The 27,838-nt window shown below is 47.1% G+C and overlaps 1 protein-coding gene across 1 annotated transcript in view; it reads left to right on the top strand.

The window, feature by feature from the left end:
• The window catches only part of LOC107118316 (FAS-associated factor 1), a 207,026-nt gene that overhangs the window by 13,723 nt on the left and 165,465 nt on the right, over nt 1-27,838 (top strand). Inside the window, exons 2-4 of the mRNA XM_015420620.1 lie at nt 14,809-14,904; nt 20,720-20,846; nt 23,458-23,521. Of these exons, the coding sequence (XP_015276106.1) occupies nt 14,809-14,904; nt 20,720-20,846; nt 23,458-23,521 (287 nt within the window). The remainder of the gene's footprint in view (nt 1-14,808; nt 14,905-20,719; nt 20,847-23,457; nt 23,522-27,838) is intronic.

Genomic DNA, 27,838 nt, shown 5'->3' with positions numbered 1-27,838 from the left:
GCTGAAGCCGAAAATAGATGCAGAACTGGACTGTCTTGTAGAACAAGGAGTCCTGGAACTGGTCTCCCACGTGGCGTGGGAAGCCCCCATAATCACCCTGGTTAAGCCGAACAGGGACGTCCATATCTGCGTGGATTACAAGTGCATGTTAAATAAGGCACTTCAGGACCATGCTTATCCGGTCCTTGTAGTAAGCCACGTGCTAGCCACTTTTGTGGGGGCAAAGATTTTTGGTAAACTCGATCTCACCCAGGCTTACCAACCGCTCCTGGTTGATACGGCAACCGCCACTGCGCAGACCATCATGACTCATAGGGGAGCTTTTAAGAGACTGCAGTTTGGGGTTAGCGTGACCCTGGGGCTTTTTCAACGTATGATGGAGTCTCTCTTGAAACGGATCATTCGCCTCCAGACTGTGCACTGTCCGCCGCCGCTTCCACGAGGCCGGGCTGAAAGTGAAGTGGGAGAAGTGGTTGCTGGGGGTTCCATCCGTTAATTTCCTGGGCTTCATGGTCGATGCGGACAGCCGCCATCCGGCTAGGGACAAGGTGAAGGCCATCGTTGAGGCTCCCCTGCCCAAATCTAAGACGGAGCTCCAGACGTGGTCTTGGGGCCCCTGCCAGGCCGCCGCATTCAAGGGTGTCAAAGCACTGCTTGTCTCTAATAAAGTCCCAGCTCATTTTGATGAATCCTTGCTGGTGGTTCTGGCCTGTGGTGCTTCCCCCTATGGCGTGGGTGCAATGCTGGCCCACTGGCTCCCGGACGGGTGGGAGGTGCCCATTGCGTAGTACTCCCGGACACTGTCGGCGGCAGAGCAGAACTATGCCCAGATTGACCGCGAGGGTCTCACTATCGTGGTGGGTGTAAAGAAGTTCCACAACTTTGTCTACGGCCGGCCCTTCACCATTCCCATGGACCATCGCCCTCTTTTCGGCCTCTTTGCCACGGACCAGCAGACACCACAAGTCCTCTCACCATGGGTCCTCCAGTGGTCCATTTTTCTGTCCGGCTACAACCATGCCCTCGAGCACAGCCCCGGGAAGGCTATGGGTCATGCTGACGCCCTTAGCCGCCTACCCCTGCCGTCTGTTGAGGCCGACCCGGCTCCATGTCCTGCAGGTCAAGGACCTCCCTGAGTCTCCTCTTCAGGCCAGGGATGTTGCTTGCCACTCGGTCAGGGACCCGATCCTCTCCCAAGTTCTGGGCTGGTTTGTGAGGGGGTGGCCCGTGGCCACAGCGAGCCCTGAGTTCGCAGCCTACACAGCACGCAGGGATGAATTGTCCGCATATAAGGGATGCCTACTGTGGGGGGACAGAGTGGTAGTCACCAGCGCCTTGCGTAACCAAGTCCTAAAAGCCCTGCACGAAGCCCACCCAGGGATTGTCTGCATGAAGGCCCTGGCCAGGAGTTACATATGGTGGCTGGGAATTGATGCGAAAGTGGAGGCTTGGGTGAAGCGCTGCCAAATGTGCCAAGCCATCCAGCCATCTCCGCCAAGCACACCCACACAATCTTGGGAGTCCACCAGGACGCCGTGGTCAAGGCTCCACATTGATTTCGCCGGACCATTTCACGGACTGCTATTTCTGGTCACGGTTGACTCTTACTTGAAGTGGCTGGAGATAAGCCCTGTCTCTGCCACCTCCTCCAAGGCCACCATCCGGGCCTTTCGGTGGATCTTCGCAACCCACGGGCTGCCCAACACCATCGTCTCAGACAACAGGTCAGTGTTCACATCCGAAGAGTTCCAGGAGTTCCTCCGCAGCAACCTGATCAGGCACATGAGGTCTGTCCTGTTCCAACCCGCCACCAATGGGCAGGCGGAATGGATGGTGCGCACCGCTAAAGAAGCCCTTAGCCACCTGACGGAGGGAGACTGGAAGTTCCATCTGGCCCATTTCCTCTTGGCACAATGAACCACTCCCAACCCAGTCAACGGCCGCTGCCTGGCAGAACTCCTGATGGGTCGGCGGCCCACAATTCTCTTGGACAGACTACATCCCGATAGGGCCCCAGAGTCGCACAGTCTGTCCGAACAGAGGGAGACACCCCGCGGGTTCTTCCTGGAGGACACAGTATACATCCAGAACTACGGCAAGGGCTCCCCATGGCTAGCTGGCTGAATACTCCACGCCACAGGTCCTGTGTCCTATGAGGTTTCCACAGAAGATGGCCAGGTCCTGCAGCGGCATGTCGACCAGCTGAGACGCCACCTGCTCCCGGCTTCGGAGAATGCTCCTGCTCCAGGTAACTGTGACGCAGACCTGCCAGACAGCCCTGACCACGAAACCGCCGATGGCAGTTTGCAGGAGCAGGCTCCCGTCCCTGGGACACAGCCTGACAATGGGCCGCCGGCCTCTGCCCCGGCGCCAGAAGAGGCTCCTCCACCACTGCAGCCGAGCGCACCGGTAATTCCACCAGCTAGGGCTTCCAATGCCCCGGGTTCCTGCTCCGAGGCGTTCCACGTGAGAGCACTGGCCCCCAGCCTATCTCAAAGACTACATCACCTAGGCTGGGCTCATACTACAGGGGGAAGAGTGTTATGTCCGCTGACCACCACTAGGCGCCGGCGGTATGCAACCCAATCTTTAGGGACTAGGATCCTGAGCCTCCCAGTTAGCACCTATCGGAACTGTGGGGGAAGTTCAAACCTTCCAATGGGACTGGTGGGTGTGCCCCCAGGAATTGTATATAGTTGGCCACCCTGACCGGTATTGTGTTGTTGTGTTGTGTACCAGTAAACTATGAGCTGTTAATCACTGAGCGTCTGTCTTCTCTACGCGTCAAACCCAGTACACAACAGTCCTGAACAATGTCTCTTTACCCCGTAAGCAACTCACAGAGTGGGGATGCTGCTATGGGCCTGCCTTCCAAGGTGAGGATGATCAAGGAAGCAGTAGCAGCCAGCTACCGCCCCCACAGAGGAGGGGCAACTCCACCATTATCATGCTCCCATCTCCACAGCCAGTGTGTTCCTGTGACACCCCTGGGACCTCTTGCCAAGGACTGGGCCCCCATATGTCTAGCAAGGAGATTGAGCTGAGTGATGGGGAGGAAGATCAAAGTGGCCAGGCTCCCAGGCCAGGGAGGTGAAGTGCGGTGGGATCGCCACGGATGCTGTGGCAACGCTGTTGGGGCACCTTTTCCCCAGTCAGCTGCCATGTGACTATCTCCGTAGGGAGGCAACTAGCTGCACGGCAACTGTGCCATAGCTTGCCACCACAGAGCAGTCGTAACACAGGATTGCTTTGCCCAAGCTGTAAATGTATATACAATGTAATAAAAAGTTTGAGGAACAAACTTGCCCAAGCAACTCACAGAGTGGGGATGCTGCTATGGGCCTGCCTTCCAAGGTCTGTGAGGATGATCAAGGAAGCAGTAGCAGCCAGCTACCGCCCCCACAGAGGAGGGGCAACTCCACCATTATCATGCTCCCATCTCCACAGCCAGTGTGTTCCTGTGACACCCCTGGGACCTCTTGCCAAGGACTGGGCCCCCATATGTCTAGCAAGGAGATTGAGCTGAGTGATGGGGAGGAAGATCAAAGTGGCCAGGCTCCCAGGCCAGGGAGGTGAAGTGCCTCCAGAAGTGGCCAGGGTACAAGGGCTCAGAGCCAACCTGGGATCTCCTATGGACTGACTGCTGTGTTTTCTCCCTGTGCCCAGGTCCCTATTCCCTGACATTCACTGCTGATGTTGTGGACAAACAACACGCCTTGGCCCCAAGGAGGTGCATGGCAATGGCAGCCTCTGTGGTCCTGCAGTCACTTGGCATTGTGGGGTCCCTGGCACTTGAGGAGGAGGAGGTGATGCGGAGTGCGGACTCAATGCCTTCAGATGGCAGCAACCCTGCCCTGGCAGACAGGTGGGGCAGTGGTGGCGCAGCAGCTACTGGGCCAAGTGTCACAGCTGCTGGTGGCCCCGGGGGGATTCTGGCCCCTTGCTGGGGTACAGGGCCCATGTCCAGCGCAGCCCATACTGCCCACCATTTCCTCCATGTGCAATTGAGCGGGAGTGACTGGAGAGCTGTCATGAGTGGCAGGATGCCTTTTACAAGGGGCAACAATGGATGGAGGGTCCAGCAGCATCTGTAATGGCGGCTGCTGGGCACCTGGAGGGGCTTCTTACCATAGCGAGGGATGTAGGTGAGGGACAGGGGCACATCAAGAGGCTGCTGGGGGACCTGTCTGAGTCTCTCGAGGCCCCCCTGTGCCCCCTGCCCCTCCTCCTGCTGAGCCTCCAGCAGGGTGGGTTGGCATGGGGATGCTCTCGACATCATGGGTTCCCTGTTGTACACTGAGGCCGGTGGTGAGCGGGGGCACTCTCACATCCACATTCTTGTCTGTCATCACTCTCTGGGTTGCCTGTGCACATTAAGTGCAGAGTGCCACTGTGGGATGTCCGTGGGGCTGACCAGTGACACCCCCCTCTTCACTGACAGATAGTCAGTGCTTGTAATGGAAGCTGGTCTCTTTAAGGGGTGTGTGCTCCTGTGCCCTGCCCCGCTCCGACCCCTGCCAGTGACAAATGCTTGGCTCAGCCTCCTCAACTCATGACTCCCATTAGTCCTGCCTGCCTAGCCTGTCACAACACACCTGCCTTGCAACAATGCTGGAGTGGAACGCTGCGGTGGGATCGCCACGGATGCTGTGGCAACGCTGTTGGGGCACCTTTTCCCCATTCAGCTGCCATGTGACTATCTCCGTAGGGAGGCAACTAGCTGCACGGCAACTGTGCCATAGCTTGCCACCACAGAGCAGTCGTAACACAGGATTGCTTTGCCCAAGCTGTAAATGTATATACAATGTAATAAAAAGTTTGAGGAACAAAATAAACACTTCCATTGCCACTTTTTTATATCTCAGAGTATTCTGCTTATAATAGAACTGTTTTTGTTCTCTCCATTTTATACTTTTCCCACATCAAGCTACTATGTAAAGCAGCATATTTTGTGTTATAGTTGAGTAATGAAATATTCTTGAGGACACCTTGGATTTTAAAAATCAGGTTTATGATGAACCAAAATAACATGTAAATTACATCCCAGGCTCTTAAGATGTAGTCATAGAGAGTATACTGAACTTGAATGATGCAGAAAAGATTTTCCCAGTGATATTGTACAGTTCATAACTCAGCAAAGAGAACGTAGATAGCTGCTCTAATAGATTCTCAGATACATTTATTGGCAGTTTCTTCCCCTTTTTACTCCAGAATTCCTGCTAGGAAGGAAAGAGGGTCCTTTATTATGGTAAAAAAGCATAAAGAAGAAAAAGTTAGGAAATAGATCAGAGTGACCATGTAGCAGTCAGTGAGGAACTGTAGCTCATCCCCAATCTATCTCTTGTGGCTTCACATCTGAAGAAAGCTTCTCTTCCTATGTCATGTCAGTATTTAAGTGGTTATGGCACTGCTTGGAGCTCTGCATTAAAAGTGAAAAACTGTCAGATTGATTGCTGGGTTTTATATAATTGTTGTGAGCAGATGCATGGCAATGAGTATATGTAACTGTGCCTAGGGCTAATTCCATTACATTTACACTCTGTTCACTGGAAAAGTTTGCGTGGTTGCCATTTTTCCTGTTCTGTTTGCTGTCCTCAATTTGACCTTGAAATCAGAAGTCTGATTTTGGTAGAGCAACATTGTGGTAGATTTTACAGACTAATCTTCAATGCATTTGTATGGAAATAATCCTGTTAATTTTCTTGGAATGAACATTCCAGCAAGTATACTTTGGAAGCTGCCTTAGTTTTCCTACAGTGCAATCCCTATGCAGTTGTTCTAGTCTAGGTCCATTGCTTTAGATTTTTAGATTGTTACTTGGAGGAAGCTGTTGGAATAACTTGTCAAAGCAGAGTATTTTATTCTCTTTGCTTTGTCACCTGTGTAGCCCAGTCCTATGTAAATATATTCATTCAAGAATAAGTCTCATTGTGTGCAATTGGATTGCAGCCTTAGTGCAAGTGGAGAGAAAGAGGACAAAATTTCCCACTAGCTACTACATGATATTTCTTCTACATGTTCATACTATCAGAAACTCCTGCACTTCTTCATATGAACTGGAATAGTTCTGTAATTAGATAAGGAAGTTGGAAATACTTCTATGACTGGATGTTTTGAAACCACTCATTGTAAAAGAAAAAAATACAGTTTTTAAATTTATAGTCTGAGGACCAGGTCATCAAGAGACTGTCCTTTTATTTAATGTATGCTTCTTTGAAGATTGCGACTAATACGTTGCCTAACAGATTAATATTTGAAATTGTATACTTAGGAAAATTCTGTTCAGTGTTATATATGTACAAGAGGGAACCCACAAGGGCTTGCAGGAAGCATCTCATTTTCCCCTCCCCTACTATTCTTTCCCTCTTTCCCTTTCTTGAAAGTCCCCATACACTCTGCCCTTTCCCTTATTCCTCCTCTCCTTAGAGTTGCCAGCTCCAGGATAGAAAATTCCTGGATATTGGGGGTGGACCCCTGGGAGGCAAGGTTTGGGAGGAAAGTTACCTCAGCAGGGTATAATGCCATAGAGTCCACCTTCCAAAGCAGCCATTTTCTCCAGGAGAATTGATCCGTGTTATATGGCAATCAGTTTGTAATTCCGGGTGATATCCAGCCCCACCTGGAAGTTGGCCACCCTAGTTCCCATGGAGGAAATGACTGGAGGGTGGAGTCTATGGTATTACACCCTTTTGAGGTCCCTCTCCTCCTCAGGCTCCACCCACTAATGCTCCAGGTGTTTCCTAACCTGGAAGTTGGTAGCCCTATCTCCTTCCCTCCTAACAGCCAACCTACTGTTATCCCTCTGTCTTAAGCTTTCCCTCTCCCCCCTGGCAGCATCTACTAGTAAAACTGTGGACCCATTGTATGGTACCAGCCACTGAGCCAGACCCACTTGCGTGGTAGGGAACCCTTAAGGACTTGTGTGGTGGCACTTCATTTTATCCTCTATCCCCCTCCCCACACTATTTCCTCTCTCACCTTCCCTTGCCTCAGTCTCTCCTTCTCAGCCATTCACCAACCTACCTTTTATTTACCTCCCATCTCCAGCTATATTTATTATTCGTTTACTTCATTTTTACCCCATCTTTCTCTAGAGCGGGGACCAAAGCAACTTACATTATTCTCCTCTTCTCCTTTTAATCTGCACAACAACCCTGTGACGTAGGTTAGGCTTAAAGTACGTGACTGGTGCAAAATTACCCAGTGAGCTTCCACAACAAGATGGAATTTGAACCTGGATCTGCAGACCCTACTCTGAGCTCTAACTGCGACACCACACTAGCATTCATAGGGTGGCTGCTGCTTAACAGTAGCAAGCAGCCAGGCCTACTTGAGTCATGCAAGTTGGGTAGTATCAAGTTACACTGAGGTTGCTGCCAGGCCTAGGGTTGCCAAACTCCAGGTGGGACCTGAAGATCTTCCAGAATTGCCACTAAACTACATATGACATAGATCTGTCACCCTGAAAAAGATCTGTCACACTCTGGAGTGTGGACTCTATGCCATTATATCCAGCTGTGGTCTCTCCCCTCCACAAAACCATTCTCAGACTCCACCAGAAAATCTCCTGGAATTCCCCAGCCTGGAGCTGACAACCCTAACTAGGCCTGGCCCCAATGAGTCCTCCCTCAAAAGCTAAAAATAGGCCTGGAAAGGGCCCTGTCCTCTCCCCCTGCCTTTTACTGACAGAACCAAGCCTGGAATACTATGGTTGCTTAGTAGTGGCTACGGAGGGAATCTGTTTCTTAAATCTACAGGCACTCCTTTATCATTTGGGGTTTTTTTAAAAAAAAACACCCAGTTTTTTTTTAAAAAAAAAATTCCACATTTTCCTGCAAACCTAAAGCATTTTTCAGGTTTTTAGAAAGATCTGTCTTGGCCGGATTTAAGTTTCCTCAGATTTGACCAACTTGGCTATTAGAATATACAAGTGGGGACCTGCAATACTCGCAGGGATATCCCTACCCCCCATTGATGTTGATTCATGGGGGAACTCGTGGGGGGATTCCCATATCCTTACCCCCCTGACTCGGGGGAATCCTATATCCTGCCCAGCACCAAGCCTGGCATGGCTACTAATGAGCCTAGGGTCTCCCGCTGCTGAGCCCAGCGCAGCTGCTGACATACTGCTAGAGTTCAGGCGCCCTCCCCTTCTTGCAAACAGCATTTAAAGGGGTCCTTTGAATGCTGTTTGCAAGAAGCGGGGGCCGCACATGCCCCCCCATGTAGAAGGGCACTCACGAGTGGTACCTTCAATACATCAATGATCCCCCTATGCTAGCCCAGTCCTGCTATATACCATTTAGGTCATGGTGAGTCTTTCAAAAGCATCCCCATGCATGAGGTCATGGTGAGCCTTTCAAAAGCATCTCCTGAGTTGAACCTCCTTCTGTGACAATGACCTCCTCAACAATTCTATTTTGCACATGATAGCATAAAATGATATCATTTTGTGAAATAATAGAAGAGCCTTCCAAATTGCCTCAGGTAGACTGTTCTACAATGTAGGAATTAGTGCAGAGAATATGCATGGATAAGACAGGCAGCTGCCAATTTTACCCATTTGTGGGGGGCAGCTTCGGAAGGCTTTGCTTAGATTAGTGGAGCTGTCACAGCAGAACATAGCAGGAGAGGTAATTATGCAGGTATGTGGGTCCAGTGCCATTTAAGGGTTTTGGGGTGTCTGCAGAATGGAGTGTCTGCAGAAAGAGAATGATATGCAGATGCTGCTTGGTGCCCAGTAGAAGCCAGGCTGCGACATTCTGTACCAGCTGTAGCTTTAAGGGCAGACACAGGTAGAGTGCATTACAGTAGTCCAGCCTTTAGGTAACCATAGCATGGATCTACATGGCCAGGTCAAGGTCTTATGTGCTCAGTGGACATAGTAGAATGGCTTTTTTGCAGCTGCATCTCCATCAATAAAGCAATAAAGCTGGACCAGACATCATCCCTAGGCTCTTAACCATGTCAGTGAGACTCAATTATGTTTCAAAAATGCAAACTATATAGGGTTAATAGCAGGTATGTGTAATGTTCCTGAACATTATCTCCTGTGGGTTTCTTTCAGTCTTTTATAGCACTCCTGCATTTGCACTTCAACTCGGTCTCTTGTGGAGGTATGAATAAAAATATTCTTAATGATTAACCCCTCCTTATTTTAAATTATGCATCAATGTAAAAGTAGTTAATGTGCTATTAAATTAGATTTTTCACCATGTTGGGGTTGTTTTCACTCATCTCTCACAGGTGAATTACCACATGATTTAAGGTGAGTTGCAAGAGCTCGTGTGAGAGCCAGCATGGTGTAGTGATTGAATTGCTGGACTGGGATCTGGGAAACTCAGGTTTGAATCCCCATTCTACCATGGAAGCATGCTGGGTAACCTTGGGCCAGTCACACATTTTCAGCCTAACCTACCTCATAGGGCTGTTGCGAGGATAAAATAGAGGAGTGGAGACTGATGTAAGCCACTGGGGATAAAGGTGAGATATAATTAAATTAAATTAAATTAAATTAAATTAAAGCACCAGAGCTGCTGTGAGTCCTCATCCTTAGAGATGAAAGTGCTGGTGGTGCAGAGATCCTCTATGAATTTCCTTTCACACTATTTGCCTGGGTTGGATTCAGACTAAATTTTTAATTCACACAAGACACTTCTGTCTGCGGAACAAAATGTTCCTGCCTTCCCTCTCCAGTAGCTCTCTGCTGATCTCACCAAAATGCTGCTCCTGGGGGACAGGGGACCCTGAGGAATGGCATGTGACAAACCAGGGATCTGCATCAGGAAGGGGGAATTGGTGAAAATTGGCAGACAATTTAAACTGGATTCAACCCCATGGGAACAGGTGGAGAAACTATGCCATTCTTGATTCATCCGCTTTCCCATTCCATTTCCTCCTGTTGATGATAACCGCCAATAAAATTCAGTTCCCAATCTGATATTTAGGTGAAAAAAGGCTAATACTAATCTCCCTCACTAGTTGAATCATTTTAAACCTATTTTCTGAAGGATGGTTTTGTCAGCACCCATTTCCCCAATGTATATTGGGACATAAATACAAGATCATTTATCAATTATTAACATTGACTTCAGTGGATTTAGAAGGGCGTAACTCTGCTTAGAATGGGACTGTAAATCACTCCTTTCTAATCTGCAGCCACCCTGTAATCGAGATTATTAAAAAAAAAAAAAACACCTTTCCAGTGCACGTTTGTGAGTGATACAGGAATTTCTATCTACTTTTAAAGAAGGGAGATGGCCAGAAGAGGAGAGAATGAGATGAGCAGAGGAAAGGAAAGGAGAAGACATGAAGAAAGAAGAACAGATGAAGATGAATATGCACTAAGAGAGAAATGGGCAAAAGAGAAATGGAAAAAGACAGGAATTCTGGAGGGAGGGAAGGAGGGAGAAGGAAAAGACAAAAATAGTTGAAAAGAAAAGTTAAAAAGAGAGAGGCGTGGACATAGTAAGAAGAATGGAAGGAGAAACATGGACAGTGAGAAGAAAAAGATGGGCAGAGAAAGAAAAACCATCGACAAAAGGAAGAGATAAAGAGAAAGAGAAGGAGGAAAAGAGAAAATGAAGAAATAAAAAAGAAAAAAGGGCAGAGGGCAGAGGGCGGAAGAAAGAGATAGGGAGAAAGAGAAGGAGACAGGCAGAATAAAAATGGATCATGAATTGTGTTAAATACTGGGTTCTAGACGCATTGCAGTGATCAGCTCAGGTTTATTCAGTGATTTCAGCAAACTGCAAAACAAGCTAGCAGGGCTGGAGCCCTGCTTATAAGCATGCAAAACACCACGCCCAACACACACACACTCCCTGTGATAGGATATTTACATTACATTGCTCATCTATTGGTTAGTTCCTGGATCCAGGCGAGCTATTGTTCTAGAGAAGCCCGTTCTAGGTGCAGCAAGACAAAAGGCTTAGGCTCAATACATAACAAATTGTACTCCATTGATTAAGACCACAGTACTGTTGATGTGAAATGTTAATTTTAATTAGGTGGCAACTCCCCAGCCCTTTCAATGAAAACCTTAGATTTTAAAGAAAATAATAAAGACAAAGTTGTTTTGGGGTTTCATGCAACTCATTGTAGGAGAATGCACAGAGTAATTTATAGGAGGAAATAGGGATGCCAGTCCCCAGGTGGGGTGGGGGATCCCTCAATTTCATGCAGCAGGCGGGGAAAGCTGTGCCCTTAAGAGCGACCACCGGTGGCTTAAAAGGGCATTCAAGAGTGGTACCTTCAGCACTTTTTCAATCATTCCCCTTTCTGATAGCCCAGTCCTGCTGTATACCACCTAGGTCATGGTGAGTCTTTCAGAAGCATCCCCAAGAGCCTTTGGGAAACATGCAAATAGGGGATCATTGGAGATATATTAAATGTACCACTCTTAAGTGCCCTTCTACATGGGGGGGCATGCCTGAACTCCAGCAGTGTTCAGCACTTGGAGTTCAGGCATGCGCAGCCCCTGCTTCTTGCAAACAGCATTCAAAGGGTCCCTTTAAATGCTGTTTGCAAAGGGGGGGGCTGAACTCCAGCAGTGAATTTGCCGCTTGGACAGGCATGTGGGGTGCTGGTTCCCAACGTGATGATGTCACTTCTGTGTGACATCATCATGTTGGGGATGTCCTCTTCCCCCCTAGGAATGCTCCCCAAAGTCCCCTACCGGCAACGATGAAGGACCTGGCATCCGTAGGAGAAAAACATTTTAACGTTAATATTCCTGTGGTGTTGAGATACAGTTAAACAATGATCTAGAAAAGTATCTGCTAAAATACTTAGAAAACAACTATTTCTCTTTGTTGATCTTGCATCAGATTTCAGTATAACGTATTTATTATCTTTCCCTTCTTGAAATCTCAAAGAGCCTTTGATTGGAACATAAGGTTAGATGTCTTGTGTCAAAATCTGTGACATTATCAGGAGAACCTGAGCACCCTGTTCATCTGCCTGGATTACCCTAAACCAGTTATTTGTCCTTTAAAACTGTGTAAACTGGACAAAGATATCCAGTATGAGACAGTTCTCTATGGATCTTATTGCTTGGCCACCGTGACACCTGCATTTGCATTTGTTGGCCTCTGTCTCTTTTTCTTCTGGTGCACTGCTCAGTTAGCTTAGATGCTTAGTGGAATCACAACAGCGGATGTTTCTTTTGCATGACTGTATTAAAAAACAGATTTAATGAAGCATATAATACAAAATGCCAGCGCCAGTATTATAAAGAAGAGCATAGATTCTGTGTTATGTATGAAAGAGTTTCACTGATAATTGAGCTTGACCCAAATGTCTACTTTAATATTTCATTTATTCCGAAGTAGTCATTTCCTTTTAACTCTGTGATTTTAAAATTGTGACTAAACTGCTATTTAACCTTGCTACAAGAATGTGGCAGCAGGCTAGTCCAGGCAGGTCAACACTCACTTGGCTAGCTGGCACTTCTAATCAGCTTGCTTTAACCTGCAGCAAATTAAGGCTTTTATGAATTCTAGCACATAAGTGATTAAAAATGCACCAATGAGGATAAAAATAAATAGAATATTTCTAGCATGCTTGCTACAGAGAATGAAATATCACCTTTACTGTTCATTATTAGCATTTGCATATGGATATATTGGCCACTATAGTCACTTAGAAGGTAGAACTTTATATTTTAAATACAGGAACTTAATCAAATATTTTAAATTGACTTTAGTAAATTATAGAAAAACTAGTTTAGGACAGAAAACACATTTCTATATCTTCAGTTTTGACAATTCATGTATTTTTATCCTGCAAGGACATGTTTGCACAGCTGTGTATTAATTAAGGAGACCATGGCTCCACTGGAAAAAAGCGAGAGCCAACTAGAAACAATTCCCAATGCATCTTTCTTCTTTTGCATGCAAACACTAGCTAGCCTTGATATTTTTTTTCTTTTGTCAGAGTTCATCAACAGGTTAGGGATTCTGTTGGTTTGCTGTCCACCAACATACTCCCTGGACACAGCAGTTTTGGGTCTGGTGCTGAATGTTTCCAGGTTTTTAGTTATGGGGGACTTCAGTATCTATCTCTTATCTCCTATCTGGTTCAGTTTAGAATTTCATAGCCACCATTGCATCTTTGGGGTTATCCTGTGTTGTGATGGGCCCTTCACATTTTAAAGGAAACCCACTAGATTTAGTTGAGCTTGGACTAGCTGCCTGCCTGAAAGGTAGGGAGAGAAGGACAACATAGACACAGTGAAATATGGACGATCCATACACTTGATTGATTACTGGTTCCTCAGGTCTTGGTGAAGCATAGGCTGGAAACAATGGATGCAACTGACAGCCTGACTGATGACAGCAAGCCCCCTAACCTGCCAGTTGAGGATAACCAAAGAAAGAATTTTTTGGGGGGGGGGCTGGAAGCTGGTGTTCCTGCCCGTTACCAGCTTCTTGGGGGCATGGTAAATATGTCAGCCCCAAAAGTGACTGTCATGCACCTTCCCCAGAGCCCTTTAGGGGGACAACCACTCTTTTAGGGCCATGCAGGCAACCCAGCCCTGCGCATTCCTTCTTCAGTCCCTCCATTATGCTGCTGCTGGGTGCAGGTTGCTGGTGAATGACCAGGGCTGCCATATTCCTGTTTAGCGAAGTGCATGATATCACTTCCAGGGGACATCTGTGGGACATCACTAGGGCCACCAACCTCCAGGTGGAGCCTGGAGATCTCCTGGATTACAGCTAATCCCCAAACTACAGAATTCGGTTCCCCTGGAGAAATTGCTGCTTTGGAGAGTGGACTTTATTGCATTATATACGGCTAAGGTCCCTCCATAGGATCCAACACCGAATTTCCAGGAATTTCCCAACCTAGTGTTGGCAACCCTAGACACCATGCCTTTTTAGGAATCACTGGAAACTATTTTTTTTTGGGGGGGGCAGTTTCTAACTATTCCTAGAAAGACATGATATCTCTTCTGGGTTTTCCCCAGAAGTGACATCACACCATTGATGACAGCGCCCCATGTCCCTGCCAAGCTCCTTCCTAGGAACAACACTGTTAGGTTTTAATGGTGGAGGGCCCTAAATGCCCAGTGTGCCTGCAGCCCCTTCTTTTTGAACATGCACTGCAGACCAAATTGGGCTCATTGATCCTCAGGTCTGCTGGCCCTCCTCACCCCCTCCATGCTGTGCAACTTTGTAAAAGTGTCACAATCATCAGGTTCTGCAATCTGATTTCTCAAAGATAGGCTCCCTGAAGAGAACTTGGAAGCTTGTTAATCCTGGACTAAACACATTAATTGTAATAATTGTTCTGGACCTTCCTAGCCAGTTAACACTGATGCATTATTATGGTGATGACTATGATGGTCCCATCTCCACTTATTTTGGTAAAAACAGTTGCTGCCCTGTGCCAGAAACTTCCTGCCTCTTACTATTTCTTAATTTATTTATGAAAACATTTATACTCTGCTCTTCCTTGTGATTCAAGAAATAGCTCTTACTATCCATTGTACTATTATATTGGTGGATTTTAAAAGGAATGTCAACTAGTAAGAGAAAATGATTGCCCCTCTTACAAAAGAATGAACTAAATACAGGCTCTATATAGAAAAAGGTATGTTGGTAGAACAAATGGCATGATTTGGGGCATAAAATGTACCATTTAATAGGAGGAAACCATGGGATCATCTCAAGTATTACAGCAATGTTGTTATTCTTTTACCTTTCTTGTCTTTTAATTTTTGTTCACTGAAGTCCACAACAGTATGTGTTCATGAAAAATCTGGCAATCAGACATGTGATGCAGCAATTTATGTCTCGTTTTCAGATTACTCTAGCAGCATCTGGGATCTCTTATCCTTGCCACCGACTTACAGTTGGAAGAAGATCCTCACCAACACAAACCAGAGAACAGTCAGAAGAGGTAAAAAAACAAAGCATTAAATCTATCTGATTATTCAGACATAGATGGAAGCTGAATTTGTTCTCCAAATTAGAGCATATAACACTGAGTTTTTCATACAGTAACATAATCCATGCTACTTGAATATGTTGATTGAAGAGAGAAAAAGTAAAATTAAAACAAAGCTCTTATAATGCAGCTAGTTGAAAATCGTTAGCTAAACTATAAAATCTTCTTCGTGGTCTCTGTGCATCACACCCTTGGGATACTCTGCGCCTGCGCTGAACCTTCTCGGTACCGATAGCTAGCAAAAGGGATTTTCGCGCCTCTCCCAGGTCACGCGCCAGCTCCACTGCGCATGACCAAGGAGGGGCACGCAGATCCCGCCAGTTCTCTTCTGACCGCCGCGCTGGTAGGACGCCTTCTGCTTCGGTCTGTTAAGTACAAACTTTTGCTAAACTTGCGTTTAGTTACTTTCTTTTTCTTTATTTTTGTAGTTAGCATTTTTCTCCGGGTGTTTGTTTTGTGTTTTTCTTGTTTCCCCTCCGCTGGCCTATGGCCCCGCGGTGGGGTTGTTTCAAACGGTGCAAGACTTGCGGCCTTAAAATATCCCCCACCGACGGGCACTCACTTTGCCTCGACGCAAGAACCTCACCCGATCGGTTCGGATCTCGACATCGACCTTACTCAACAGACAAATCAGTCGCAATCTGATATGTCGAGCCGTCAATCCTCTCATGCCTCCCCAGAACGTGGAGTCGAGGATCGGCACCGACCAACTTCTCCTCCCCTGACTTGGGATGAGAGGCAATGGCATTATTTGTACGGGAATCGATACCCATACCCTTGGGCACTCCCGATACCACCCCCACCTGAATGGGATCGTCAGTCGGTGTCATCCCGCATTTCGCGCTTTCAAGATCGACCATCGGTATCGAAGCAGTCGATACCGACGCATCCACCAGACCCGGTTGTGCCCCCGATTAACACACCGGCACCGTCTCAACCTGAATTACTCGAATCATCTCCAGAACCATCCAATGTATCCTCCGATTCAGATGGCTTTTCTGAACATATCGAGGATGTAGATGCACAGCCCACCTCGCAAGATGTGGAAGCGGATTTACCTATTTCTCCATCAGAGGATGTTAAGTCTTATGGAGATTTTATTCAACGCATGGCATTAGATCTATCTATGACTCCTACTCTCGTTGCCAGTTTTGTGGATGATAACGTTTTTGACATTATGCACTCTAACACTTCGCCCTCCGTGGCTCTACCAATGACAAAAGTTCTCTTGCAAACTACCAAGGACTTTTGGACTCGTCCAGCCTCCATTAATGTCTCTAATAAGCGTCTGGATCACATGTACAAGGTCCAGGAATCAGGGGCTGAGTTTTTATACACACATCCTAAGCCCAATTCTTTGGTCGTTTCCTCGTCCACGAAAGGAAAAGCGAGCCACTCTACTCCATCAGACAAAGAAGGAAAAAAGTTGGATTCGGTTGGTAGAAAATTCTACACTGTCGGTGCAATGGGCATTAAAACGGCGAACTATGCCGCCTGCATGGGCCGTTATCAATTCAATTTATGGAAGCGTTTGAATGATTTCCTCCCGCACGTGCCCAAAGAGTGCCAACCTCAGATTAAAAGGATTCAGAATGAAGGGATGGTCTTGGCTAGACACCAAATTAGTGCTGCCAAGCATTCCCTGGAATCCGCTAGTAAGACTCTAGCAACCTCTGTAGCGTTACGCAGACATGCCTGGCTCCGCTCTTCATCATTGCCATATGACACCAGATCCTCGGTGGAAGACCTTCCCTTTGAAGGTTCTGGATTGTTTAGCTCCACCACTGACACGGTTCTGCAGGAAATGGATAAGAGTATCAAGACGTCCAAGAGTTTGGGGATCTCCCCCACGACCAAATACTCGAAATCCAAGCAGTGGCCTAGGCAACCTTGGTCGACCAGGCAACCGTACAACAAATCACCTACGGATCAATGGCAAAGACCTCCCTCTCAGTCACGGTCTTTTCCCCCGAAAAATAAGGGACAATCGTCCGGTGCCTATAAGTCGAAATTCCCTAAGAATCCCAAACAGGGACTTTGACTTCAACCTTACTGCTCAGACTCGCCTTGCACCCTTCCTGCACGCATGGCTCGCCATTTCTACGGACAAATGGGTGCACTCTATAATAAGAGATGGCTATCTCATAGAGTTTTCTCTGACTCCCAAAATCTCCCGTTTTATCAGAACCCCGGCGTCTCCTGCCCTGCTACAGGAGGTACAATCGCTGACACAAAAAAACGCTATAGAGAAAGTCCCGATGGCGGATTGTTGCCGCGGGATTTATTCCAAATATTTCACGGTCCCCAAGAAGGACGGAGGACTTCGTCCAATCATGGACCTTCGTTTTCTCAATCGGTTCATCATTTACAGAAAGTTTCGCATGACCACGTTGCAAAGCATTTTACCACTCCTGTCTCCAGGGACTTGGATGGTCACTTTAGATCTCAAAGACGCTTATTTTCACGTCTCCATCCATCCTCGTCACAGAAAGTTCCTCAGATTCGCAGTCGGGGAGGACCATTACCAATTCAAAGCCCTTCCATTCGGGCTCTCTACCGCCCCCAGGGTTTTTACGAAGGTAATGGTGGTTGTCGTCGCTCATCTTCGCCTTCAGGGCATTCAGATCTTTCCGTATATAGACGACTGGTTGATGGTGGCAGATTCAAGAGAATGTCTCCTTCAGCACATCACCATCACATTGTCGGTCCTATCCTCCCTTGGAATTCTGGTGAATTTACAGAAATCCATGCTGCAACCTGCAACTCGCGTGCAGTTCATAGGAGCTGTCATAGACTCCCTAGCCACTCGGGCGTACCTTCCTCGCCAACGGGCAGATACCATTCGTCTGGAAATTCAACGTTTGTTCCAGTCCAACGTGACATCAGCGGTCCACATTCAGCGGATCTTGGGTCTCATGGCAGCCACCACTTCCGTGATCGAATATGCACGCCTTCGCATGCGCCCGTTGCAGCTGTGGTTTCTAAAGAAATTTCGCCCTTCCATCCATCCTCCGAGCCTTCAACTGGTAGTGCCTCCGCAGGTCCTCGTCTCCCTGCAGTGGTGGCTCGTGGACACCAATCTGTTGGCGGGTGCACCGTTCCAACCGATCGTTCCCGTAATGTCCATCACCACAGATGCCTCCCTGTGGGGTTGGGGTGCTCATACAGACGACACTTGTGTGGGTGCTCCATGGCAACCCCTTTGGAAGAGTCATCATATCAACTATCTGGAACTGCTGGCCGTAAAATTTGCCCTCAGATCCTTACTCAGACAGGTTGTAGGAAAAGCTGTGTTGATTTTTACGGACAACACAACTGCGATGGCTTATATCAATCGCCAGGGCGGGACCGTGTCCAGGTCCCTTTGCAGGCTAGCTATGGACATATGGGAAGAGTGCCTTCATTGGAACATCACTCTCCAAGCTGCCCATCTGCCAGGAACTTTGAACCAACAAGCGGATTTCCTGAGCAGAGGGGGAGCATCGGACCACGAATGGGAGTTGAACTCAAAGTATCTCCTTCCTCTTTTTCAACATCTGGGACATCCCCACATCGATGTTTTTGCAACTCGATTGAACAAGAAGTGTCCCAGGTTTTGCTCCAGAGCGGGGTTGGACCCTCTGTCAATGGGGGACGGTCTGTTGATGTCGTGGGCTCACGACTTTCTATACCTATTTCCTCCGATTCCGCTGCTCCACAGGGTGCTTGTGAAAATACAACAGGACAAGCCCCATTGTCTCCTGGTAGCCCCCTGGTGGCCTCGGCAGGTGTGGTTTCCGACACTGCTGCGGTTAGCCAAGGGATCCTTCGTACACTTCCCGCAGGAGTTGGATCTCCTCCAAGCTCAGGAAGGCCAGGTCCTTCACTACGATCCTCTGAGTCTCAAGTTGACTCTATGGGAAATACGCTTTCAGTGATGGATGACCGTATCAATGAGGTCCTGTTGAATTGTCGTAAACTGTCTACTAGGACGTCTTACGCAAAGAAGTGGGATTTATTCCTACAGTACTTGAGTTCTTCCAATTTACCTCCTCCGCCAGTGGATTTGAGGTCTATTTTTGCGTTTATTTTGTCCAGAATGGACTTGGGACTCAGTTTTTCTTCAGTTAAGGTGTATTTAGCTGCGGTGTCAGCTTTTCATCCATCTATTGATGGGTTTTCAGTTTTCTCGCATCCTCAGACGAAACAGTTTTGTAAAGGTCTTATTCGCCTGTACCCTCCCCGTCGTTCTCCGACTCCGGCCTGGGATTTGGCTTTAGTTTTGCGGTTTTTGATGGGAAAACCCTTCGAACCACTGGCCACTTGCTCTCTAAAGTTGTTATCGCTCAAGACTGCGTTTCTGGTGGCCATTACTTCTGCTCGTCGAGTCAGTGAGTTGTCTGCTTTAAGGTGTGATCCACCATACTTGATTTTTTCCCCTCATGGGGTGTCGTTGTCTTTGGACATCTCCTTCTTACCGAAAGTCGTTTCGGAGTTTCATCTACGTTCAGATATAGTTTTGCCGTCATTTTTCCCGTCTCCTGCCAATGAAGAGGAACGGAAATTGCACTCTCTGGATGTTAAGAGGGCGTTGCTGTTCTATTTGGGCAGGACCAAGTCTTTTCGTCAGTCTCCAGCCTTGTTTGTTGCTCACAGTATGCCCTCCCTAGGGAAGAAGATCTCTTCCCAGACGCTGTCCAGGTGGATTGTGGACGTAATCAAGCTATGTTACGCTTTGGCTAAGAGACCCCTTCCAGGTCAACTTCGCGCCCACTCTACAAGGGCGGTGGCGGCTTCCACAGCTTTCCTGAGAGGGATGCCGTTGGAGGACATCTGCAACGCTGCGACTTGGGCTACTCCGCTTACCTTCGTGAAGCATTATGCCCTTGATGTCCGGTCTACTCGTCGTGTGGCGTTGGGTCGGTCTATCTTGCAGACGGCGCAGGTGTAGGGCCTCGGCCCCTCCTCCAGGTAAGAGTTATTGCTTGCTATTCTCCCAAGGGTGTGATGCACAGAGACCACGAAGAAGATAGACAGGTTGCTTACCTGTAACTGGTGATCTTCGAGTGGTCATCTGTGCATTCACACCACCCGCCCTCCTTCCCCTCTGCTCTCGGCCCTTCATCTTGTTTCTTTGAAGGCTGTTGGGCGGCGGTCAGAAGGAACTGGCGGGATCTGCGTGCCCCTCCTTGGTCATGCGCAGTGGAGCCGGCGCGTGACCTGGGAGAGGCGCGAAAATCCCTTTTGCTAGCTATCGGTACCGAGAAGGTTCAGCGCAGGCGCAGAGTATCCCAAGGGTGTGAATGCACAGATGACCACTCGAAGATCACCAGTTACAGGTAAGCAACCTGTCTTTATGTGTTATTATTGAGCAACTGTTGCTAGAGGTGAGGCTGACATGAATAATTTTTGAATAGTCTCAGTGAATTAGTTAGATTAAGTTGTTAGATACAAATTCTTGTCTTAGATTGTGCCACATGCCTCAGTTGCTGAAATTGAGAGAAAATGATGTCTTAAATCAGACATACCTTCCTTTTTTCCATCAGAAATGAATCCAGCCTTTGAAACTTTAATCACACATAAAACAAAGAAAAGCAAGAACTCTCTTGGCATTATCATTTTATTGAAGTAAATACATTTTTCTACATTATTCAAACCACAGTATTTGTGAAATTGCTTCAGAGGTACTGGGCTTAAGATTGGTTCATTTTTATACTTGAATATTGGAAGCTACTGATACTGAAATATGCATTTGTTTATTATTAAAATTATTTTTTTAATAAACTAGCAATGCACAGATGTACACATGGTTAGTGACAGTGACGGAGATGACTTTGAAGATGCTACAGAGTTTGGAGTAGATGATGGAGAGATGTTTGGTATGGCATCATCGGCACTGAGGAAATCTCCAATGAGTAAGCAGTGTAATCCCTTATACCATCAATAGTGTAACGTTAAATATAGCTATAATAATAAGGGATACTTCTACTGTGTTGTTTTTTCTAAAACTCTTTCTAAGGATATAGTGGTTTGGAGCCAATGATTCTTTTCTGCAAAGCTGAATCCATTGGCTGCTTTCTGTTCAGTCGATGGACAAAGCTTTCATGGAAGGGAGGCTTGGGATCTAATCCAAGTGTAGTTTTTTTGTGTTTGCTTTCACTGGAAATGTCATCTTCCAAAAATAAGAAAAAAGGGACATGAGAATGCCACCATGTATAAATGTATACTGAATACAACTGCTCAAGTCCTCAGAAATGAGCTTACATTTAGAGTCAGTTATGTGGGCAAATATCCTGGGAGAAATAATAAAAATTTTGAAGCTAAGAAGGGTGATCATAGTAGAAATAATCAATAGTATCAAACATATTTTAAAATTGGCACTTGCTAAAATGTTCATGGTTGATACATGAAGATTTCAAATTTGATAGTAGTGGCATTATTGGGCCCAGGAAGACGTTTTTCTCTTGAGTGGTGGAGATGGCCACAATTTAGAGATGGAATATTAAATTACAGAAAACAATCTACTGAAGAAGTTAGTTATGTTTGCGTTTCATGCTCATGGATCCACTCAGTCCGGTATTTAAGTTTATTGTCTTCTCCAGCTCACTGTTTATAGCAAGAAAAGCTGTGGAAGATAATGGCATGCATTACTGGTATCAGCCTCAAGATGATGATTTGCTATGTTTATTCCTTGTCCTTCAAGTTCTGCTTTCAGCACTAGCATCAGTTTTTAAGTAGGTCTTCTATAAGTAATCTTGGCATCTTATAATCTATGTTTCCTGTCTCCCTCTCAATTTGTCTATACACTGTTCTCACACAGGACATTAGTATTATAGCAGCACAATATTATTGTGTGAAAACTGAACACAAAATAAAGGCTGGAAATGGTTCAGATAGAATGTCATAGAAAAGTGATTGAAACAAAGCCTAGGAGTGTGGTTAAACCTTGAAGCCAAAGTGCAAATATATCAGTAAATTTTCATATTCTGAATATGTTTGACATAGGAAAGGTTCCTTTGCAAAAGTGACAGAATAATATGTACAAAAAGGAAACAGTCCTCTGCTACCAACCAAAGAGAGAGAGAGAATCTGTGTGCTAACTAGGGTTGCCAGTAGGCTTGCCAAGTCCCCCCGGGGGGGCGGGGAAACCCCCGCCCCAGAGGCCCATTCCCCGCCGGCGGATCGGGCCCCGGGAAGAACCCCACCCCCAAAGCACACGATGTGCACGTCACCTGGAAGTGACGCGACCACGCTGGGCACGCTGGGGGCGGGGCCACGGTCATCCAAGGGAAAACTCTATGGTTTTCCTTCGGATGGTCGTGGCCCCACCCCCAGCGTGCCCGGCGTGGTCGCGTCACTTCCGGGTGACATGGTTGCGGCATGTGCGTGCTTTGCGAACGCACACACACTCCCAGAGCAGCGCTGGAGTCCCCCGCTACAGCGCCGCTCGGACTTGGGAACCCTAGTTGCCAGCTCTGGTTTGGGAAATTCCTGGAGTTATGGTAGTGGAGCCTGGGGACCGTGGGGATTGGGAAGAGGGGGGGTCTCAGCAGGATATAATGCCATAGAGTTCACCCTCCAAAGCAGCCATTTTCTCCAGGAGAAATCTCTGTCATCTGGAGATAAGTTGCAATTCCAGGAGATCACCAACCCCCACCCCAACCCAGAAGTTGGCAACCCAACTGTTCTTTGTTCCATTACCTTTCAGTATGAAGTCTTCAGTCCTCTCCTTACTAGAATACAGGAGGTGTGGATTTATGGAAAGGTCTACTCATGACCTCACCATGAATGTAATGCGTAGTGAAAGACGGGGCCTGCCAGAAATGATGTCAATTTGTAATCTTCCCGGGGAGGGTTTTGTAACCTGCATGGGTAGGGCTTCCTGCAAAATGTTATGGAGTTTGCAGATTGCGGCTAATACAATTGTGAAGAATCCTCCTGAGCAACAAAATTCAGTGTTAGGTTTTCATTCTAGAAGAATATAAAAAGTAGACAAAAAATACCTGAGTTAGAAGGCATGTATGATAGTCGGAGGACTGGTGTTGGTGTTCCTCTGAAAACCATATTGCTTCAATAGATTAGATCTCAAAAATCTCTCAAACTCTGCTCCTCCAGACCAGAATCTTAATTCCAGCTCTCTATCCAGTGGGTTTCTTGGTTGAATTATTTGTTTTACTTCTTTTTTCTGTTACAGTTTATATTTACAGAAGAATGCTGAAATCTAATCAGCTACTTACATTTTTTGCAAATTGTAATTTACAGTCTTCTAATTATATTGGTAAAATAATAGTAATTGGAATATGGAAACTAATATTACCTTCTTTATCTTCCTAGAACTATCTGCAGATTTCATTTGTCCACAGAACAGTCTTATCATCACTGATCTCCAGTAAAGCCTGTTCTCTTTGTTAAGGGTTCCTAATAAGTTCTTAGAATAGATCAGAAGTAGAATTAAGGAAGTAATAAAAAGGAATGCTTTAAAATTGTGTGTCAGTACATTCTAATATTTTCCTCTCCTTTTTTTAGTGCCAGACAACACTGAAAATGAAGGCGATGCCTTATTACAGTTCACTGCAGAATTTTCTTCAAGGTTAGGTTTGCGACTATCTATATGCATGAAGTCTTAAATGTAGAAATAACATACAAATTATATTTTATGAAGTATTTGGAAAAAATATAATGATAGAAAAATAAAATACTAAGCTGTTTACTGAATGATAGTTCTTTGCAAAATCAACTTCCCTGGGAAAGTAATTGATGGACAGTCTAAAGCAAAAAGCTCTTACTGGAATTGTGCAGACATTTATTTCACAGTTGCCACATTACAGTGAAGGCTTCCAATGTATTTTTTTCATCATGTACAAATAGTATCCATCAGTGAGAAGCATTGTCTGTAACTAACTCTGTGTAGAAGTGTGACATGAATGGGCTGACTGAATGCATCTTCAGAAAGAGAGGGGATATAGGGAACAGTAATATTAGGTGTACCCAACTCTTTGTGTAAAAAGTTCAGGCTACAAATTATATGCTTCTTCAGTTGGGTTTCAAATTGCCATGGTTCTGAGGTGAGGTTGATGAGTAGCCAGTTATATGCTTATTTATTATTTTATTTATTTATTATTCTACTTATACCCCGTCCTCCCTGCATTTGCAGGCTCAGGGTGGCTTACATTCATTAAAACATTTTACAAATATATAAATAGCAATTAAAATCCACTAAAATCCTCGTAAAACAATTCAAAATCAGTAATAGTAATAATAATAATAATAAGTGCTGTTGATGTTTCGCTAATTATACAAGGTGGTGTACTTTTACATTTTCCAGTTTCTCGATGTTCTTTGCAGAAGCCGGCCATCAAGCCAAGAGTTGGTGGTGATAGTGGGGGCGGCTCCTAGTTGAAGGCCTGGTGGAAGAGCTCCGTCTTGCAGGCCCTGCAGAACTTTGAAAGGTCCCGCAGGGCCCTGATCTCCTCTGGGAGCTCATTCACCAGTATGGAGCCGCCACTGAAAAGGCCCTGGCCCTGGTGATTGTGAGCCTGGCTTCCTTAGGACCAGGGAGGGTCAAACGATTCTGAGACCCTGACTGTAGTGCTCTCTGGGGTATATATGGGGAAAGGCAGTCCCTCAGGTATGCCGGACCCTCGCCATATTGGGCTTTATAGGTAAGTACCAGCACCTTGAAGTGAATTCGGTATGCTATTGGCAGCCAGTGCAGTGTCCTCAGCACAGGCTGGATGTGCTCCCATCTCGGGAGGCCCATCAAAAGACTGGCTGCTGCGTTCTGCACTAGCTGCAGCTTACAAACTTGCAAAATGGGTAGCCCCATGTAGAGAGCGTTACAGTAGTCCAGTCTCGAGGTGACCATCGCATGGATCACTGTGGCCAGGTCATTGCAGTCCAGGAAGGGGGCCAACTGCAGTCCAGGAAGGGGGCCAATGATAGAAGGCTGACCTGGCAGTGGCTGCTACCTGTGCCTCCATTGTCAAGAAGGCATCCAGGCACACTCCCAAACTCCCAACCTCCAGTGCCGGCACCATTGAATAACATTGGGGAGAGCACTGCCCATTGAGGCACCCCACACACCAGTGGGTGCCTCTTGGACTGCTGCTTCCCTAACGCCACCCTTTGTCCCCGACCATGAAGAAAGTAAGCAAGCCATTGCAAGGCAAGCCCCTGAATTCCCATATCAGCGAGGCGGTGGATCAGTAACTGATGGTTGACCATGTTAAATGCAGCCAACAGGTCCAAGTACCGTCGATCCGCCCCAATCCAGATGCCTCTGGAGGTCATCTGTAAGAGCGACCAGTGCCGTCCCGGGCGAAAGCCGGACTGGAAGGGATCTAACATGGAAGTGTCATCCATAAAGCCCTGCAACTGTATCGCCACTGCCCTCTCAATTTGCCCAGATAGGGCAAATTGGAAACCGTCCAATAATTAGCCAATTTGGCCGGGTCCAGAGATGGTTTTTTTAAAGAGAGGGCAGACCATCACCTACTTGAGTGCCCCTGGGAACAGCCCCTCAGAGAGGGACTTGTTGATAATATCCCTAAGGCCACCTTGAAACCCCTCGTGGCCAGCTTTAATAAGCCAGGAAGGGCAGGAGTCCAGGAGGCACGTGGTTGGATGTACAGCCGTGAGCAATCTGTCAACTTCCTCTAGACTGAGTGGGCTGAATTGATCCAGGGTTGAAGTCGAAGATGTGCATGGAGCCTCGAGCTCACTCACTGTTTCAACTGTGGCGGGGAGGTCGCAGCGGAGCGCCAAGGCTTTGTCTGCGAAATAGCTTGCAAATGCCTCACAGCCTATATCCAATTTCCTAACGTTTGGCTTGCCCTCTGGTAAAACAATTATAGACCAAATTGTTCTAAACAATTGGACTGGGCGTGAGCTCGCAATCATAGCCGTGAAGTACTCTCTCTTCACGGCTTTGACTGCCATCTCATAGGATCTCATAAACGTCCTATAAGATGTTCTTGTAGCTTCGTCTCGAGTTCAACGCCACCGTCTCTCTAGCTGTCTTAGCTCTTGCTTCATTTTAGCTCCAAGGGCGAGCTAAAATGCACTTGTCGCTAAACAGTTGGGGTGGGACATTCAGGCAGGCTCTCAAGGCATGGTGGTCCGACCATGGGAATGCCAAGGCAGTGACCCGGTCCACTGTTACCCCCACCGCAAAGATCAGATCAAGCAAATGCCCAGCTCGGTGAGTGGGGGTTGTTACATATTGGAAGAGTCCCAGTGACGCCATGGACGACACTAGGTCCACTGCCTGAGTAGAGGTCGCATCATCAGCATCGACATTGAAATCACCCAAGACTATCAGTCTAGGGTGTTCCAATGCCCAGCCTGATATGGCCTCCATTAGGGACGGCAGGCTATCTGTTGGTGCGTTAGGCAGTCAGTACACTAGCCAAATTGCCAAACTCTCCCTGGCCTCCCACACCAGGCCGGCACACTTAATGCCCGTGATCTTCGGCGGCGGCAGCGCCCTGAAGAAGAAAGCCTCCCGGATGAATAGAGCCACTCCCCCCGCCCCCTAGTCCTTGATTGGTGTAGAACCAAGAACCCGGGAGGGGCCAACTGGGAGAGAGCTACTTCTCCCCTTCCCTCACCAAGGTCTCAGTCACGCACGCCAGGTCTACATTCTGCTCTAGGAGGAAGTCCCTAAGGACCATGGTCTTATTATTTATAGACCTGGCATTGCACAACACCAATGACTGAGGGGGGTTCATCTTCCTAGCCCCACGGGGGCGGGGCTTCGGGAGCGTACGCAACGGAAGCTCCGTGAGGTGTCTCTCGGGTTCCTTGGCCTTCCTCCCTGCCAAATTCAACAGATTTTGTAGTTTTTCCGGCGGAAAAAGCCATAGCCCTAAAGGGGAACCTCTTCCCCACTAGCGTGGACGTTTTTTAAAAAAATAGAGCCGCTTTCGCCAGAAGCGGAGAGCGATAGAGAGAGAGTCCGTTTCGGCGGTTTTTTAAAATGGCGTCCGGAATGCAAGGCAAAGCCCCGAGCTCAGATCCTTTCACGAAGCAGGACCTCCTGGAGAGCTTCAAGGCTTTAAAAGCCGAAATCAAAGCGGACATACACGACTCGATTAGTGCAGCACTAAGGCCTATTACTGAGCAAATTGAGGCACTCCAGACAACCATCCAAAATGTAGCCCTAACTGCCGATGCGGCGCTGGAAGCCACCACAGTGACTAACGAGGAGGTACGTTACCTTCAGGAGGCTGAGGCTTGGTCCCGTGAGCAGATCCTGTATCTGGAGCATCGAGTCAGAGAGAAACTAGTTAAGTTTCGCGGCTTCCCGGAAGAGGTGGAGAAGGAGGAGGATCCAGTGTCCTTCCTTACCCAATGGTTGGGGACTTCGTTTGCTTTAGAAAACGGCAAGATGCCCAAGCTGAGGAGAGCTTATAGACTAGGTGCAAAAGCATCTAAAGACCGGAAGGGTCCTAGAGACTTTTTGGCTGAGTTTGACGATGTATCACAGAAACATGTCATCCTTACTTTAGCTAAGAAAGCCCCCAAACTGGAGTTTAAAGGTTCAACCATTGCTATATTTCCTGACGTGGCTCCTGAAGCCCTGGCGATCAGACGAGTTCTGAAAAAAGTCACTTTGCGTCTCAATGAGGCGGGCATCAGATACAAGTGGCTTCCTACAGGAGCCCTCCAAGTTCGTAAAAATGGAGCCACGCACCAGGCAAGCAGCGTGGATGAAGGAGAGAATCTGTTAAGGGCGGTGGGTCTCAACCCCATCGTTGAAATGGACACTGAGCAACAGTCTACAAGGAAAAGGAACAGACAACCTACGCCACAAAAATGGAGCAGAATCCCGACTAGACGCAGAATCACTTACAAGTATTAGGTCCGCTTCCACTGTAGTTGTTGCAGTTCGAGTTCACACTTATTT

The sequence above is a fragment of the Gekko japonicus genome, unplaced genomic scaffold (genome assembly GCF_001447785.1).
Source record: "Gekko japonicus isolate JY-2015 unplaced genomic scaffold, Gekko_japonicus_V1.1 scaffold1002, whole genome shotgun sequence".
Classification (NCBI taxonomy): Eukaryota; Metazoa; Chordata; class Lepidosauria; order Squamata; family Gekkonidae; genus Gekko; species Gekko japonicus.
The sequence above is the reverse complement of the archived record's forward strand: the minus strand, read 5'-3'. Positions and strand labels throughout refer to the sequence as shown.